The sequence below is a fragment of the Trachinotus anak genome, unplaced genomic scaffold (assembly GCF_046630095.1).
Source record: "Trachinotus anak isolate AG129_WGS33_773 ecotype Australia unplaced genomic scaffold, CSIRO_AGI_Tana_v1 ptg000025l, whole genome shotgun sequence".
NCBI classification, from domain to species: domain Eukaryota; kingdom Metazoa; phylum Chordata; class Actinopteri; order Carangiformes; family Carangidae; genus Trachinotus; species Trachinotus anak.
Genome location: NW_027273876.1, coordinates 14425071 through 14440412, shown reverse-complemented (window position 1 = coordinate 14440412; position 15342 = coordinate 14425071). Strand labels below are relative to the sequence as shown.

Here is a 15342-nt window from a genome sequence, read left to right as displayed (position 1 = left end):
TTTACATATGCCTGTGTTTTTTTCTGCCAGCCTTTACATTCTATTTCCTTTAGTCTATTTTATGAATATTTGGTATTTAGGAGTCAACTAGGGCCTCATGAGATCATTCAGTTAATCTATGGTAGACTTCGTTTGAGCATATGGCAGATCTACAGCAGATTAAAATCACCTCGTTTCTTGTTAGCGATATCTGTGGAGCTGGTGAGGTGACACAGGAGTGACATGAGCAGATAGTAACCCAGGCTGAGAAGGGTCTTTAGACTCACAAGGCTCTGGTCAGGACAACAACAGGTGTCCTGGGTGGCATTAGCAACGCTTAACAGATGAGAGAGGCCGAAAGGTCATGAGTGACGTCACAGAAACACTCCCTTGGACCGAGCAGCTCCTTCCAACCACACAGTGCTCTGGAAACATCTCAATTAGGCCTAAACCTTACGCTGATTATTTAATGTACTAGCTGATATTTGGAGCATCCTAAAAGGTTATCAGCTCTAAAAGCCAGATAAGCTTCTTATTTAGAGAAAAGGTACAAATACGTTTTTATGGACTGTGGATAGTAAAAACTCTTCAATATCAGAGATAATATTTAAAGAGATTTTGACACTGGCCTGTTAAATATATATATAAAACACACACACACACACACACACATTACACTGGTCTCTGTAGACAAGAGCAGGGATTTGCCGTTGCAGCCTTCACACTATGCTCTTGAGTGAAGTCGTCTGATTAATTTGTATTATTCACACAGACTGTTTTTCTGGTGGCCTTGTCTGGTGGCCTTTATTCAGCTTGAATGTTCATGCAATAGTGGAAGACACTTCTCTGTTCCTCCCTTCACAACATGTCATGTTACAGCCTTTTATCTGGGGGGGGGGGGGGGGGGGGGGATGTCCAAGGCGGTATGTGTCTGTTCGTCTGCATCTGTTCGAAGCTTTGTAGCTTGTTTGTTATGTCTGATGTTACAATATCTGGATAAATGGATAAAAACAGGGCTGGTTGATTTTTACTGTGCCAAATTTAAAAGTAATGACCCATCAAAAATGATAGAAGAGACACAAAGATGAGGTGTAAGGAATAATTCTTACAAGCAAATTAACTTCAGCCGAAAACAGCATGCGAACACAAACCTTAACAAGTCAATCAGTGACACAAGGTGTAACAAAAACAAGTGGCTGTGCAAAAATAGAAATAACGATGTGGAAGATGGAACATCACAGATGGATGTATGCTTCACAGTTTTGATATTGACGGGAGAACTGCTTGAAATTCACATTATCAGCACAGCCAGGGATTACTTACAGCTGCAATAATCAATATCTTTATCTCTACTCAAATGTGTGTCATGTTAAAGGGGGCGCTCATAGTAACAGACCCTCAGAGAATCATCATTGCAACTCTGCAGTTCCTCTCAGCTAAACTGAGCATTCTAGCATTCGCCCGCTGATTGTTTTGGTTTTCAGGCCTGCAACTTTAATGTTTTGGTTCCCTCTCACCGCCTCTGTTTCAGAAAACAAGCTCTGCAAATCCACAGCACGGTACCTGCTCATCACCGGAGCAGCAGGCAGACACAGTTACTGGCTAGCTGATGAACACAGCGGGGAGAGCGAACGCTGGACTTACATTTTTCAGGTCGCCAGACACATGACTCCAAATGAATGCTAATGTTGCTCTGTGTCTGCTGAATATGTAAATAAACAAGCGTTTGCTATTGTGCTCGCCATATCAATTTCATAAGGTGATGATACTGCATGTCAGTGTTGTGTTCACAGCTTAACCGGCCCTGAATGGCCAATTTAAAAAACTGTTAATGCTGCTTTAATCACTGTGTTTTAGTATTTTAAAGAGCTATAGATGGAGTTATTTATAGTTGTCCTGATTTTGCAAACATCTTGTCCTTAGTCAAAAAGCAGAAATATGAGCTGACACACCAAGAACTGGTTACACTTTCAGGTTCATGTGTGACAATTTTCAATCCCCCAAATGTTCACACGAGGTTCAGCTTCAGTGGATGTGAGTGAATTTAGGCGTTGAAAGCCTGGTTCATGATATGTTATTCTTCTCGAAACTGTGGATGGCTGCAGATTTTTATTTTTTATTTTTTTGTTTTAGCTCAAGGTCGATCTTCTGATGGAAGTGAGGTATTCACTGAAGCACACGCAGCTCCTCACAGCATCTCTGACAGCTGGCATTCATCAAGAGGCTCACAATTAATAACGTTGAGACATCTCTAACCGAGGACAAGCTCTCATTAAACGCCATCAAGGTACTAAACAGCATAAAAATATTCTGATTGACGTCAGCGAAGTTGAAAAGGTTTTGGAGATTTGTTTTGTGTAATATTATATGCCATCCTTTTTGTTTATTATCTTCTCTAGCTACTTAGATTTTTTCTTACTTAATAATTACCACCTGTTACTTGGTGCCAGATAATCATCAGTCTCCCTCAGTATCTCATGCTCTGCAACTGATCTCTCTTTATAGTGTAATATATGGTAGAATGGGCAAGAATGAGTGTTTACCAGTAAGGCCCAATGTTCTTCGGGCCTAGTGCGTGGTTCTCTCCGGGTACTCCAGCTTCCTCCCACAGTGCGTACCCTGTGGGTGCGAACTTGAGTGTGAATGGTTGTTTGTCTCTTTAAGTCAGCGTCTCGTCCAGGCTCGTCCACCCCCCCCCCCCTCGCCCAATGTCAGCTGGAATTGGCTCCAGCCCCCCCACCCCACCCTGTACAGATTAAGTGGTATAGATGATGGTTGGATAACTTTTTCCTGCAGTGCCACCATGAAGGTCACATCTGGGGTTTTTAATGAAAATTCTCAACAACCTGCCATGAAATCTGGTATGGACATGTCTGAAATACCCACAGTAAAATTTACACATATATTAAAAATATCAATATGATGAACTTTATATTGTATAACATGTTGTGACCATATATGTCAATGAAGTATATTTAATTTATACATGCAAATTTCTTAAAACAACATACATATACAAATTCTGTATGCGTATGTATGTTGTCATATTAATTTTAAACATACATGTCTATCTTTTATATTTATACTTATAATATCAACATATTTTGATGGGCTTTAGAATGGATGTACGTAACATATATCTACAATGTAAGCATACATACATACATATACATATTTGCATGGGCTAGACATACATGTCAATATGTGAAAATATTCCAGTTCCAAATAGGTATCATATATAATTTTTACAAAAATGTTTTTATTTCATATTTGCATGTATTTCACATATGAATACTCAATTTATGTACATATATTATATTTGCACATAGGTGGCAAGTAAAACAATGAAATTTGACGCTGAATTCGCAACGTTTCTTCTGTACTGTAAGTAAACAGCTGGTAATGCTAACGCTGGCTATGTAGCAATAGCAAAACTTACATATAGCTCCTTTAAGTCTGAATACAATATAATGTAATCCTTCCTGTCTGCCCAGCACTTGCTCTGTAACCTTGAGACTAGGTGCTCCAGTTTCTCTTCTTATCTTCACTATTGTGTCCACCAAGGCTGAACATCACGACCCTCCTCCAGTCAGGTACCCAACGAAACCCCCTTTTTACTACTCTTTGTAGTAGAGTTAGTGGTGGTGTTTTTGTGTGTGTGGTGTTTGTCGCACTGATGAACAGACCTGCTTCAAATGTTCAAGAACTCAAGGTAATGTTCAGTTTCCACTTGACCAAGATCAAACTGAGCTAATTGCAGAAATGATGTAGTTATTAAATTCTTCTATATTTCCCACTGCAAGAGAAAGTTAGTACAAAGGAAACATGTGCTTTATTCTGTCTCTTGAAAGCAAAGCAATGCCCAAATTTACACATCAATATGAAAAACAGGAAAAATAAATGAGTGGTCTGATGCATTCACAGCATGCTTAAATTAAGTCATTGTTTAAACATGAGCTGCACTTGAGCTATTAATTTATTATGAGTTCACCTGAATGTCAGCCTAAGCCCAGCGACTCATTAATTGATCACTATAACCTATTTTAAGTAAAATGCAACTTACTAAACAAGAATGACTGAACCAATAATTAACACAGCTTAGACCATAGTCCTAAACAGGCACTGCTTATGCAAGTTGATTTATGTGTTTGCTGTAGAAATCTATTATGGCGATATGTAATAAGATGACAATTATTAATACAGTAAAAGCATAACTGCGCATTTTCTTCTGACAAACACATATATCTGCATATCGCAACAGTACACAGGCAGATAGCAGACAGAACAGTAGTGCAATGGTTAAGAGGAGTACTGAGTCCCATACTGCAGGATAAGTGGCTCTTTCTCTTCTCGCTCCGTGTTGGTGAAGTTAAAGAGAATCCTGCTTTGACCCTCTGAGTCTTGGTTCTTCAGGAATAAAGCATTACTGGAAGTTTCAATCTGCGAAATGAAATGTATACAGACAAGTGTCTTTTTGATGAAATGCAGTCACACAATAAGAGAAAATCAGTCCCCTGTGAAAGGTACATAGAATTTTCTGGGGGTTTCTACTCCACTACTCTACTACTACTAATTTATTTCTAGGCACAGACAGCCTCCTTGTGGTCACTTACAGTACTAAAGTGCAATCATTGATTCGCTCAGTTGGAGTCAAGATTCTTTACATCATAACAAATGTAAACATATGAAGCAATAGTAATGATTCAATCTTAAACAATAAGACGAAATACATGATTTTACTACCACTTATTGTTTAGGCTGGCCCCACTTTGATACTATATATGCATGTCCTGTAATCAATTTGCCCCATTAAACCCAGGGTAGTGAAAAGTTACTCTGAAGTATAACAGAGTACTTTGCATTTATTTATATCCACTTCACTGTAAGACTGAGCAGCATATTCGGTCATTACCTGAAATCTGTTGTGATGACGAGGGCGGCAGGCGATAACTGTGATGAAGGAGAACGTCGCAACAAGAACTGCGGCACATGTCAGGATGAAGAACAGGTGGGGGTTACCTGAAATGAACACAGAAAAAACATGTCACCTGCGAGTTTATTTATCTTACTAACAATATATGGTTTAACAGTGCAGTATAGGGGGGAAGATTTCATCTGAATTAGGTTTTTTATATATAACATAAATATCCATGTCTAGATCTCTTTTAGCATCTGGCTGATATGAAACACAACAACAATTGTCAACCAAAGGCATTAATATGAAGTACAAATTCTGTAATTTTCATAAGAAAAAAAAGTCGCTTCCTCTTGAGTAAGAAACTGACATCAAAAGCTAGTTCTTGTGAATTTTAGTTGGATAACAGCACAGCGACATCAAATCAATTGAGCACAGCAGACATGTGCTGACCAGTCAGCTCGCTCTCCTCTGACATGCCCGGATTCCTCCATTTTCACTGCTGCCTCTCTGCCTGTGGAACTAACGCAGCTAAATGGCACATGGTAAGTTTTATCTGAAACACCTCATGACACAGCAACGGCTTCTCCCAGTTTCAAGAATCTTTTTGATTTGTCTTTGAAAAAAAAATTAAATTAAGAATAGTTATCTGTTTGTGTCCACTTGATAGACCTGATGCATCATTATAAAGAGTCACTGTGATTTTGATTTATTCTGACTAATTTTAATTACATAAAGTCTATGCACTGAATTCAAATTAAAAAGGGATTAGTCAAAGAGTTTACAAATGAATAAATCTGTGCTTCTGTGAATAGGAATATTAAAGAAATTAATTTGGTAAAAGTCCATTGGATGATAGCAAGATAAATTAATATGATTTTACAAATAAAATAACACAATTCATCAACAAACTCAATTGAAAAGGTATTTGAGTTGTATTCTTGCTCTTTTGTTAGGTTCCTGCACTCTCTTGACCTCCAGAGATATGATCCAGTGTAAATAAACTACATCTGTTGTCCTTCCTTCTAAGGTTCTACTTTTTTCTCTATATGGTTTGCCTGTATGTTGATCTCAGGGTTATAGCAATAGTAGACAAATAAATTTCATTAAGCCGTTTCCAGGCTATAGGTTACCACTGCAGACAGTAAAGAGTCATAACCACAGAGAGATGCAGAACAGGATTCCTATGTCTGATCTGACTGTAGTGTCTCTGGTTATGAAAATTAATTACTTAATTAATTGATTAATGCATCACTTTAAAAGCTTTTGCATTCTCTTGGTCCTCCATATACACTGGTAAGTGTACAAATGCATTGCTTGGCATGGCAAGTTCACATTCTTATTGATATGAGCGTGTAGAAGAGTGCAGACTTAGGCAACAAATAATAGTTTTCATTTTAAAAATATGTTTTCTTAACTGATCTTAATATGTCTCACTTAAATGTTTTTAATCATTATTATTATTATTTCTTGAATATGCAATATTGCAATGCAATATTAATGTCAACTTAATGTTTTATTTGTTATGTATATATTTCCATGCCCCTGCAAAGCATTTTGAAATGCTTTGTGTCTGAATGGTGCTATATAAATAGCCTTGTCTTGTTCACCCCAGGAACAACTTCCAGTATGTATATACCTTTCCCACCAGCACAACAACAGTTTGTGCATATCAATGTTTTCGTAATACTGACAGCTATGAGGCTCTTGTCAGGTCAAAATAAAAGCAGTGCACTAATAGGGGGAGTCCCACTCATTTAACCCCTTTAAACCTTTCAGGGTCGTGATGTCACATGGGAGTGGTTGAGGGTTTGCTATGGTCACATGCTGGTGATGTGAGAGTCATCACAGAGATTTGGATCAAGGTGTTACGTGATCAAGATGGCTTTGTGTTACTGATAACCCTCAGCCTTTTCCCCCAGTTCAAAGGACACCAAAGGTGAAGCAGTATTGAATGTGATGTAGTCTCCAGGTGATGTTGTTGTGAGGTTGTTCCACATCTGTGTTCTGAACAGTAGACTGATGGTATCACAGCCCCCTCCCTCTTTTACAACTCACTCAAACCATCCATTCTTTCTGATTGGATTTTTACATTTTGGCTGAATGAGATGAGTCCACACGATCACCTCATGACAATGTACTTTTGATATTATTTAACACACGTTTAAATGGTTTGATAACTAAACTAGCTAAAATTGGCAAACAAAAATCCCTAAATCCTCGGAGAAACCATGTAACCATTCAATTGTGAAAGTCTTTTCAACAACAACTGTTTCAGCAGCAACAACATGCAGTCAACAAAACTCTTTCTTCCTTGCCCACCTCCCTACCTGAGTTTCTGTCTTTTTTCTCTCCCCTTCTCCCTCTATTTCCACCCTATTGTTATGGAAAGTAATCTGTTAACCTGCAGGTATTTGAGTGCGTGTGTGTGTGTGTACTTGGACTTGCTACATAGTAAGGACCAAAAAAGGTGTTTTACTAACAGAGTGAGGACATTTTGGGAAAGTGAGGACATTTTGGCAGGTCCTCACTTTTTGAAACACCTTAAAATCACATTTTGAGGGTTGAGACTTGGTTTTAGAGTTATGGTTAGAATTAGGTTAAGGTTTGGGTTAGGGTTGGGGTTAGGCACTCAGTTCTGATGGTTAAGGTTAGGGTAAGGGGCTAGGGAACGCATTATGTCAATGAGTGTCCTCACAAAGATGAAAGTACAAGTATGTGTGTGTGTGTGTGTGTGTGTGTGTGTGTGTGTGTGTGGATTACATGTCTTTCTGTGGTCCTCACAAATCAAATTCAAGGGGCTTTTTGAGACTTAAAGGAGCTATTTGTAAATTGTGCTATTGCTACATAGCTAGCGTTAGCATTAACAGTCACCTACCAGTCTAGAAGACACAATGCAAGTTCAGCATCAAACTTTATTCCTTTACCTTTACTGTGACGCCAATCCTTGCCTCTATCATGTCTTTAGCATGCTAACCAGCTAGCCTGAGGCCATCTTGTCACTTTCCAATAGCGACTTACTGTAACCTCCAATCTGAAGACATATCGCTGCCCAGAGGGCACATTGTGACCTCTTGTCTTGAAAATGCAATGATGGTGGAATCTCTTGTCAAGCAACAATCACCTTTACATGCTGCTGGCAAGAAATGGCCTTCGGTGGCAGAGAAAAGATACAAATTGTCCCTTAAAGACTTTGTTTCAGGGTTAGGGTCAGATCTAGGTTAAGGTTAGTGTAAGGGTTTGGGAATGCAATATGTCATTGAGTAACGTAAGATAAGTGTGTGTGTGTGTGTGTGTGTGTGTGTGTGTGGCCACTCACTGTTTTTCTTGACATAGAGGCTGAAGGAGGTCTCCAGCTTGCTGACGTCATTGCGGACGCTGATGTCCAGGCAGTGGACACCGGTGGAGGTGAAGGTGTGGTTCAGTTTCAGGGTGTTTTCATACAACATGGTCAGTGTGCAGCTCCCCGGGTCTGGCACACAGTTAGGCAGGAAACGCCAGCACACCCATATGGGAGGACTAAAGAAACACACAGAGAAAATTAACCTTCATTATCATCATTGTTAACTTTTTTTTTTTCTTGTAATGCTCAAATGTGTCAAATGTAGAGCTTAAATGTAAAAGGAAAATAGGCCTGGGTTCACTTGTAAAGTAGATTTATTTATTTTTTATCTCAATTGGACTTTGTGGTAAAATAAATGAAAAATAAATAAAACTAAATGATTATTTCACACTTGTGCCTATTGAACACATCACATTTGATGGGGGAAAAAACAGAACAGTATGAATGATGAATCTCAAGTATCTCATTAAATACAGAGATTACAAGTGATCAACAAAGAGAGGGATAAACACAGGAAAATTAAAGTGACTTTTCCCTGCAGTCTGGATGAGATACGTGGTTTCTACTCTGCGCGTAACAATTGATTGCAAGAAAGAGGAAATGAACAAACCAAATGCAGTTTACCTTCCATCAACGTGAAAAGCCAAACTGGTGTTCTGAGACACCTCGTAATCTGAAGGGCCCTTCAGCTCGATGTTTTTGATGGCATCTACAAAATTAATTTCAGTTATCAGTCATTTCGCTGTCATTTCACTTACTAGGATTAGTTTAGGCAAAACTCAACTTTGGTAAGGCTAAAAATACAAAATGTTCTCTTATTAAAATCTATTTTAAGAGTTCCATCAGATCATTTCACAGTGCAAATTGAATTTCGTATGGATTTTTTTGATTAATTTCCAAGATACTGAAGAAGTCTACCTTGGTGACATTTGCTGAAACCTGACATTACCAGAGACTCATCATCTGATCATTTGTATTTCTTCTTTAATAACTAAAGTTTTGAGATTGCATATAAAACTTTGGGAAAACACTTCACACTGTAAAAGATTTTCACTCATCTTATTGCAAATAAATTGCTGATGTATCTATAAGTTAAAAACTACAAACCGAGCACTTGGACATCTGTGGAATAGACCCCAGTGATTGGAGGAGCAGATTTGGTCACACTGACCCCGACCTTCAGCCGCAGAGTGTAGTTCCCAGATTGTGAGTAGTGATAGCGGACAACTGGTTCTGTCCCTTGGATCACTTCTCTGCATCAGAGATCAAAACACATATGAATGATAAAGAAAAGCATCCCAAGCCTTTGTGAAGATTTAAAACAATGAAAAGTCCTCCAACCCGTTGCCTAAATCCCACGTATAGGTGAATTTTGCGGTGCTGAAATTCCTCTGGGGATCGAAGAGTTCAAACATGGTCTCTGTGGGAACATCCGACGCTAGTTCCCCTGTGTCTCTCACATAGGTGGCATTTCCCTCCATTTGATAGAAAACCAGCTTCCCAGCAACATTTTCTGTGTAAAAGAGAAGATATACGTCATTAGGAAGCCACTATTCCTGTAAGAAACGAATAAAAGAAATGAATACCTACCCAAATCTGTCAGAGGGTCAGTCGTCTCTGTCACACCCAGGAGAACCAGAAGAAGCATCAAGACCCATACAAAATTTTTCCTGTAGGCATATTTCCCAAAGTTTAAATATTGATTTTAAAAAAAGTCAAATGTCTTAAATGAAGCAGATTTTCGATTTACCTGTCCATATCTGCCGGTCCTCTTCACTAGGAGACCTCAAGTAGAAATAAAGTTCATGCTGAAAGCAGAGTGATTGGACATGGTGAGAGGAAGGGGGCTGATGTGGCTCCTGCATGCCTATGAGAGCTGTAGAGGCTTGAAATTGTCACCATGCGTTTCAATCATGTGGCTGGGGAACAACAACAAGCTTTTGAACAGGAGGCTCTGGCCTGGGTCACATTCCTCTCAGTGATGTGGGACATCTTCTCACATGTTCCAGGTTTCATTTCCGTGTGTCTCTGACACAGAAATAAGACCTGGAGCTTAATCTTAGAAGAACAGTGGATGTACAGTATATTGATATGTTTTAGTATGAAACAGGACATGTCCACACGGTGGTGCTAAAACTCAAGAATTACACAAACAATAGGCTACAAGTGGCAAATGTGACTAATCCTAAATTATGTTTTGATGAAGTTTCCTGGTTTAAATACAAGGGTAATGTCAAATAGAGCAGATAAATATGATAATACAAAAAATATGCATATGTCCTATTAGTCTATACGTTCAGATTTACCTTCTTGCATACACATACAGTTAAAAAGATTACTTTTTGAAAAATATAATCAAGTATGTATAGACTTTCAAAATATACAGTATACATATTGGATAAAACACAGCAGCATCACGGCCCTAAAGTGATAGGTTCACTTTGTTTTTTATTTGAGGTAACTCAATTAATAGCAAAGTTGAGTTGGGATGAATTAACGTTATTGCCATTGCAAAAATCTTTGTTAGGAACTTGAATACAGCATACTAATATAACCATGTAAAAATATACAAAATACCATCAATAGAAAAGATGTGATAAAAATGTAGCATCAATGTGCACCACTAAGGGTTTTATTAGTTTATTTTGAGGCCTTGTAGCTGTTCTCTGTGTCAGAGAGTGGTAGTATTTCAGCTATTATTTAAGTTTATGTTGTGCTCACATAGTTCATATTCCTAAGTAAATCTGTTTAATTCATTTACCTGAAGGCACCAGGATACATACACAAGAGAAAGGTAGTGGTGGTTAGCCCCGACCACAACCAGGTTAATCCGGTCGTGTTTTCTCACAGTACATTGCCCACAGAGGGATTTGCTTCTATGGGAAATGTACACAGTATGTATATGATGATGAAACTTCACACTGAGGAGTATGTAGCCCAGTCATGATATACGATGCCTTTAAATCTCAGAAAAACCAGGCTTGAGATGATGCACCACTGGCTTCTCAAATGAGAGGGTATATCACCCCCATCAGGCCACGGACAGTCATGTTTTCCAGTAAATGTCAGACCCTCTTTTCCTCTAGGTTTTTGGGATGCAGCACTCAAACCCATCTTTCAGGTGTGCATCACATCATACGCTGAAACCAACATGTATCCAAAATCACATGATAGTGGCCTGTTCATATGTGCTAATATGACAAAGTACATTTACTTAAGTACTGTACTTGTATTTACTGAAATATTTCTAGTCAATGCTGTTTTACAATTTGTACCTCCTTAGGGCCCCTGTGGCCCCCAGAGGGCCCTCAAGAGTACTTGAAAAATTCTTTAAAATGTGTCTGGTTCTGTTTTGTGCTATATTACGAAAAAGGTAATCATATAAAAGTTCAATATTACGTTAACAGACTGGCTGGTTCTCACTGCCATTGTCAGAACAACACAGTTCCAACAACGACTGCATCCACACTAATAGCCTATGTTTTAATTTTAATATTCATCACGTTTGCTCTGTTTACACCTGATGTCCACACTAGTCCAAAGTTTTCGAGCCCCTGAAACTGAGGCTTTTGGAAATGCTGCTCGGCCTGTTTTAGTTTGAAATGTAAGTTTCGGAAACAATGATGCAGACGCCCATGTTTGCCCCCTGATTGGATCTTATTGGTCACATTTCTTCCCATATCAGATGTATCCTTCCCTGACTGGCCACACACCTATTATGTGACCCCTTTTTGGTAAGAAAACAATGACTACCTATCTATGTTTTCCACCATGACCACCTCTAACACTAACGTGTTACTTTCAGTAACAGTCGACCTTGTTGTTGATCCACGCAAAGAAGTCTCCTGTCTTACTTTTCATTGTTGCTGTGATGATCAGCTACCTCTTTACACCGGCATGTGCATGCCCATTGGACATGAATGGTCAGCGTTATATGCATTTTCAGGAGTGTTAGTACGGACAGATTATTTGTGATACGGAATTAAAACTCCCTGTCTGGGCAGAGATCATTTTCATTTTAAAACATGGTTTAAAAATGAATATTAGTGTTGACGTAGCCTAATAAAGATTTAGATTTACAGTAGGTGTGCATGTGATCAAGTATTGACAATACTCCTAGTATTTGTAGTGCTGAGGTGGTGGGAGGCCCCTAAATCAAAGTCTGCTTAGGGCCCCATAAAGACTTGGGCCAGCCCTGTGTTCAGTGACATTTATCTCCTGGTTGATGATGAATATGATGCACTGTCAGAGACTGAACTGATCAGCTTCCTTCCACTCCTATCCCTCCTATATATTCATTCATTTATTTTCATCCAAAACAGACGCGTTGTTTCAACTCACTCTCTCATAACTTTCAGAACCAAGAGAACTTTTTTTTTTTTTTTTTGTATAGCACCTCCCCTGACGTCACGCCCCCCCCCCTCCCTCCCTCATCAGCATGGGGAAGTCCCTCGGCATCTCAGTCACAGCGAGCGCCGCCGGCAGCTGAGCGTCGCTCTGCCCACATGCAGCCACAGAGCGGCGAGGGTGCGGATTAGTGCGCAGGTCCGGGGCTGTGGGATTTATTATTGTGAGTGAGTGATTGAGTGAACACCTGGACCACGAAGCATCGTGTTTATTTTCCTTTTTGTTGTTGTTATTTTATTTTTTCCGACTCTTGGGCTTGAGAAGAAAGCCTGCCACCATGTCTCGGGCTCCGGAGGATGTGTGCAAGCTTACTGAAAGTACATACAAGGTGAGTGAGACATCCAGCATATAAACGATAAATAGTTCGCCTGTTTTTTTGTTTTTTTTTTAAATTAAGACTAAGCTTTTTTTCCGGCTGGGTTATGAGTCAGATTTGTTGTTTTTTTAACTCTGACCAATCACAGAGGTGTAATTTACGTGTGCGTGTCTTTTATTGTGGCAAGTCACGCTTTATGGGACTTTTATTTCCTTTTATCACCTTATCGTTACTGTAGAAATATCCTCCGGTGGAGCAACTGAAACTTGTTGTTTACAGGGGAAAGAAAGTATGTGCGAACTCAGACAACAGCTTGTAAACACCAACAAAACCGGAGGGACACACCCTGTCCTTTAATTATTACAGGATGCATAAATCACAGTAAACCACAGAGCAGTCAAAGCCCTCCTGTCCATCATGTATGAGGAGGGGGACAAAAGTTTCTCCTGACCCATCAATCAAACTGCTGAAACCTGATCAATAGCCGTTTGATCATGAGGTTAATCTTGTTTAGTCAACCCAGATTAATCTAATCAAGTTCACACTGCTGCCTCTCACGTTTGATAATCAGGTGAGAGTGTCTGTGTGTGGTTTGATTCATGGTCCCGTGAGGGCCACATGTCCTCATAATCCAAAAGAAAGAAGACAAATAAAAATGAATAAATAAATAAAACACAAGGTGGAGTAAAAGTGAAAAAGGTTATTTTATGGTTTATTATTGGGTTTTAGTTTAATGGTTAAAGATTGTTTTTTTTTTTCAGTGGAAAGTCCTCACTGATTTAGCAATACCCACTGTGTGTGTGTGTGAGAGAGAGAGAGAGAGAGTCTGACAGAGAGCAAGAGAGAGAGGGAGGGAGTGTGAGAGCCATACCTGTAGTTTACAGTGTGCCACAGTTTCAGCTGGGAGAGAGAGAGAGCGAGAGAGGGAAAGAAAAGAAAACAAGGAAGCCGTTTCCCTTTTTTTCCCTCCTCTCCTTCACTGTGTTCTTTTCTCCGTGTAAAGTCAAACCTGCCCCTACATTGTTGTATTGAGGGCGTGCCAGGGGAATAGAGACAGGGAGGTGAACAGCACTTGATTGTTGAGGCATTTCAATAGAAAAAGAGAGAAAGAGAGAGAGGGCGAGACGGGGTGGGTGGGAGGGGAGTGTGATGAGGTTTATGCTGCAAATAACTGTGACTTTGTGTGGGACTTCGCTCTTTTGAGGGAGTTGCAAAGCATACGTGAGGGGTCAAGTTAAAAATTGAAAGCTTTATTGTTCTCACATGGTGATATTTATAGAGCAACAGCACAAACACTTGCACCTGTTTTCATGTATTTCTTCTCTCCACCCACTGCCACAAAAATAGCCTCATGATCTTTATTATTCATGGTTAGGTCCATAAAAAAAAATAAAAAAAAATTTTGAGATGTTTATGAGTAAGCGAAATAGAAAGCAATGGTGTGAAATGGCATGAATTATATCAGGAGAAGCCATGGTTGTTGCTTCCCTCCTCACATTTTTATGTCTGCTCCTTGTCCCCAGAATGTGATGGAGCAATTCAACCCAGGCCTGAGGAACCTGGTCAACCTCGGGAAGAGCTATGAGAAATCAGTCACAGGTAAACGCAGTTCTATAGCACTGATACTGAAACAGCTAAAGTTATCTTGCATTCATTTCATTGGAACACAGAATGATCCCGGGAATCTTTTTTTTTTTTACCAGCCAGTAACTTGATGATGTTTGTCTGTCTCCCCACGCAGGCATGACTCTAGCTGGAAAGGCCTATTTCGATGCAGTCTCAAAGATCGGAGAGAACGCTATAGTGTCTCCAGTCTCCAGGGAGCTTGGTGAGTTTCATGCGAGTCCAGGTTAAATCTGCCTACAGTGAGCGAAGCCTTGAGGGGGTCTGATGTACAAGCCGGAATGTCTCTGTGGTGAAGACTTATACTTGAAAAAGACAATTATTCCTAGCCTCCATTTCCGTCGAAATATATTTAAAGCAACAGTTTGACATGTTCAGAAATACACTTATTTGCTTTCTGCTTAAGAGTTAGATGAGTAAATCAAACCCACTCCCATGTCTTAGCTGGATATGCAGGGATACATCCAACAGCTGTTAGCTTATCATAAAGCTTGGGAACAGGCGAAAACAGCTAGCCTGGTTCTGTTCGAGCAAACAGTCATAAAATCCACCTACCAGCGCCTCTAAAGCTCACTGATCAACACATTATGTCTATATGATATTTCCTATACAAAACCAAAACATGATACCTTCAATTCCTGGCCTTACAGGAGTGTTATAAGCATGACTATTTCTAGAAGGTTACCTGGCAACCTCAACAAGACTCCAGGAAGTCACTGTCCACAGCCTGCAAAACCACAACATCTCATACAAATTAAA

The 15342-nt window shown here is 39.5% G+C and overlaps 2 protein-coding genes across 4 annotated transcripts in view; one reads left to right on the top strand and one right to left on the bottom strand.

Annotated features, from left to right (window-relative positions):
• Nucleotides 1–3787: 3787 nt before the first annotated feature.
• tmem130 (transmembrane protein 130) lies at nt 3788–10077 on the bottom strand. Its single transcript, XM_071462708.1, has 8 exons — nt 9988–10077; nt 9828–9907; nt 9579–9750; nt 9345–9490; nt 8862–8946; nt 8214–8413; nt 4892–4998; nt 3788–4419 (listed from the first exon to the last, which is right to left on the bottom strand). The coding sequence occupies exons 1-8, from the start codon at nt 9993–9995 to the stop codon at nt 4279–4281; spliced, it is 939 nt and encodes a 312-aa protein (XP_071318809.1). The 5' UTR covers nt 9996–10077; the 3' UTR covers nt 3788–4278.
• Nucleotides 10078–12698: 2621 nt separating this feature from the next.
• The window catches only part of baiap2l1a (BAR/IMD domain containing adaptor protein 2 like 1a), a 28298-nt gene continuing 25654 nt past the window's right edge, over nt 12699–15342 (top strand). For all 3 annotated transcript variants that reach the window (XM_071462710.1, XM_071462709.1, XM_071462711.1), the window contains exons 1-3: nt 12699–12972; nt 14484–14559; nt 14702–14788. In XM_071462710.1, the coding sequence (XP_071318811.1) occupies nt 12922–12972; nt 14484–14559; nt 14702–14788 (214 nt within the window). In that variant the 5' untranslated portion in view covers nt 12699–12921. The remainder of the gene's footprint in view (nt 12973–14483; nt 14560–14701; nt 14789–15342) is intronic.

Coding starts and splice junctions, on each gene's coding strand:
- tmem130 (XM_071462708.1), bottom strand. Junction 9,751..9,827: donor TGACCCTCTGACAGATTTGG/GTAGGTATTCAT, acceptor TCTTTTACACAG/AAAATGTTGCTGGGAAGCTG. Junction 4,999..8,213: donor CCTCTATGTCAAGAAAAACA/GTGAGTGGCCAC, acceptor TGTTCATTTCAG/GTAACCCCCACCTGTTCTTC.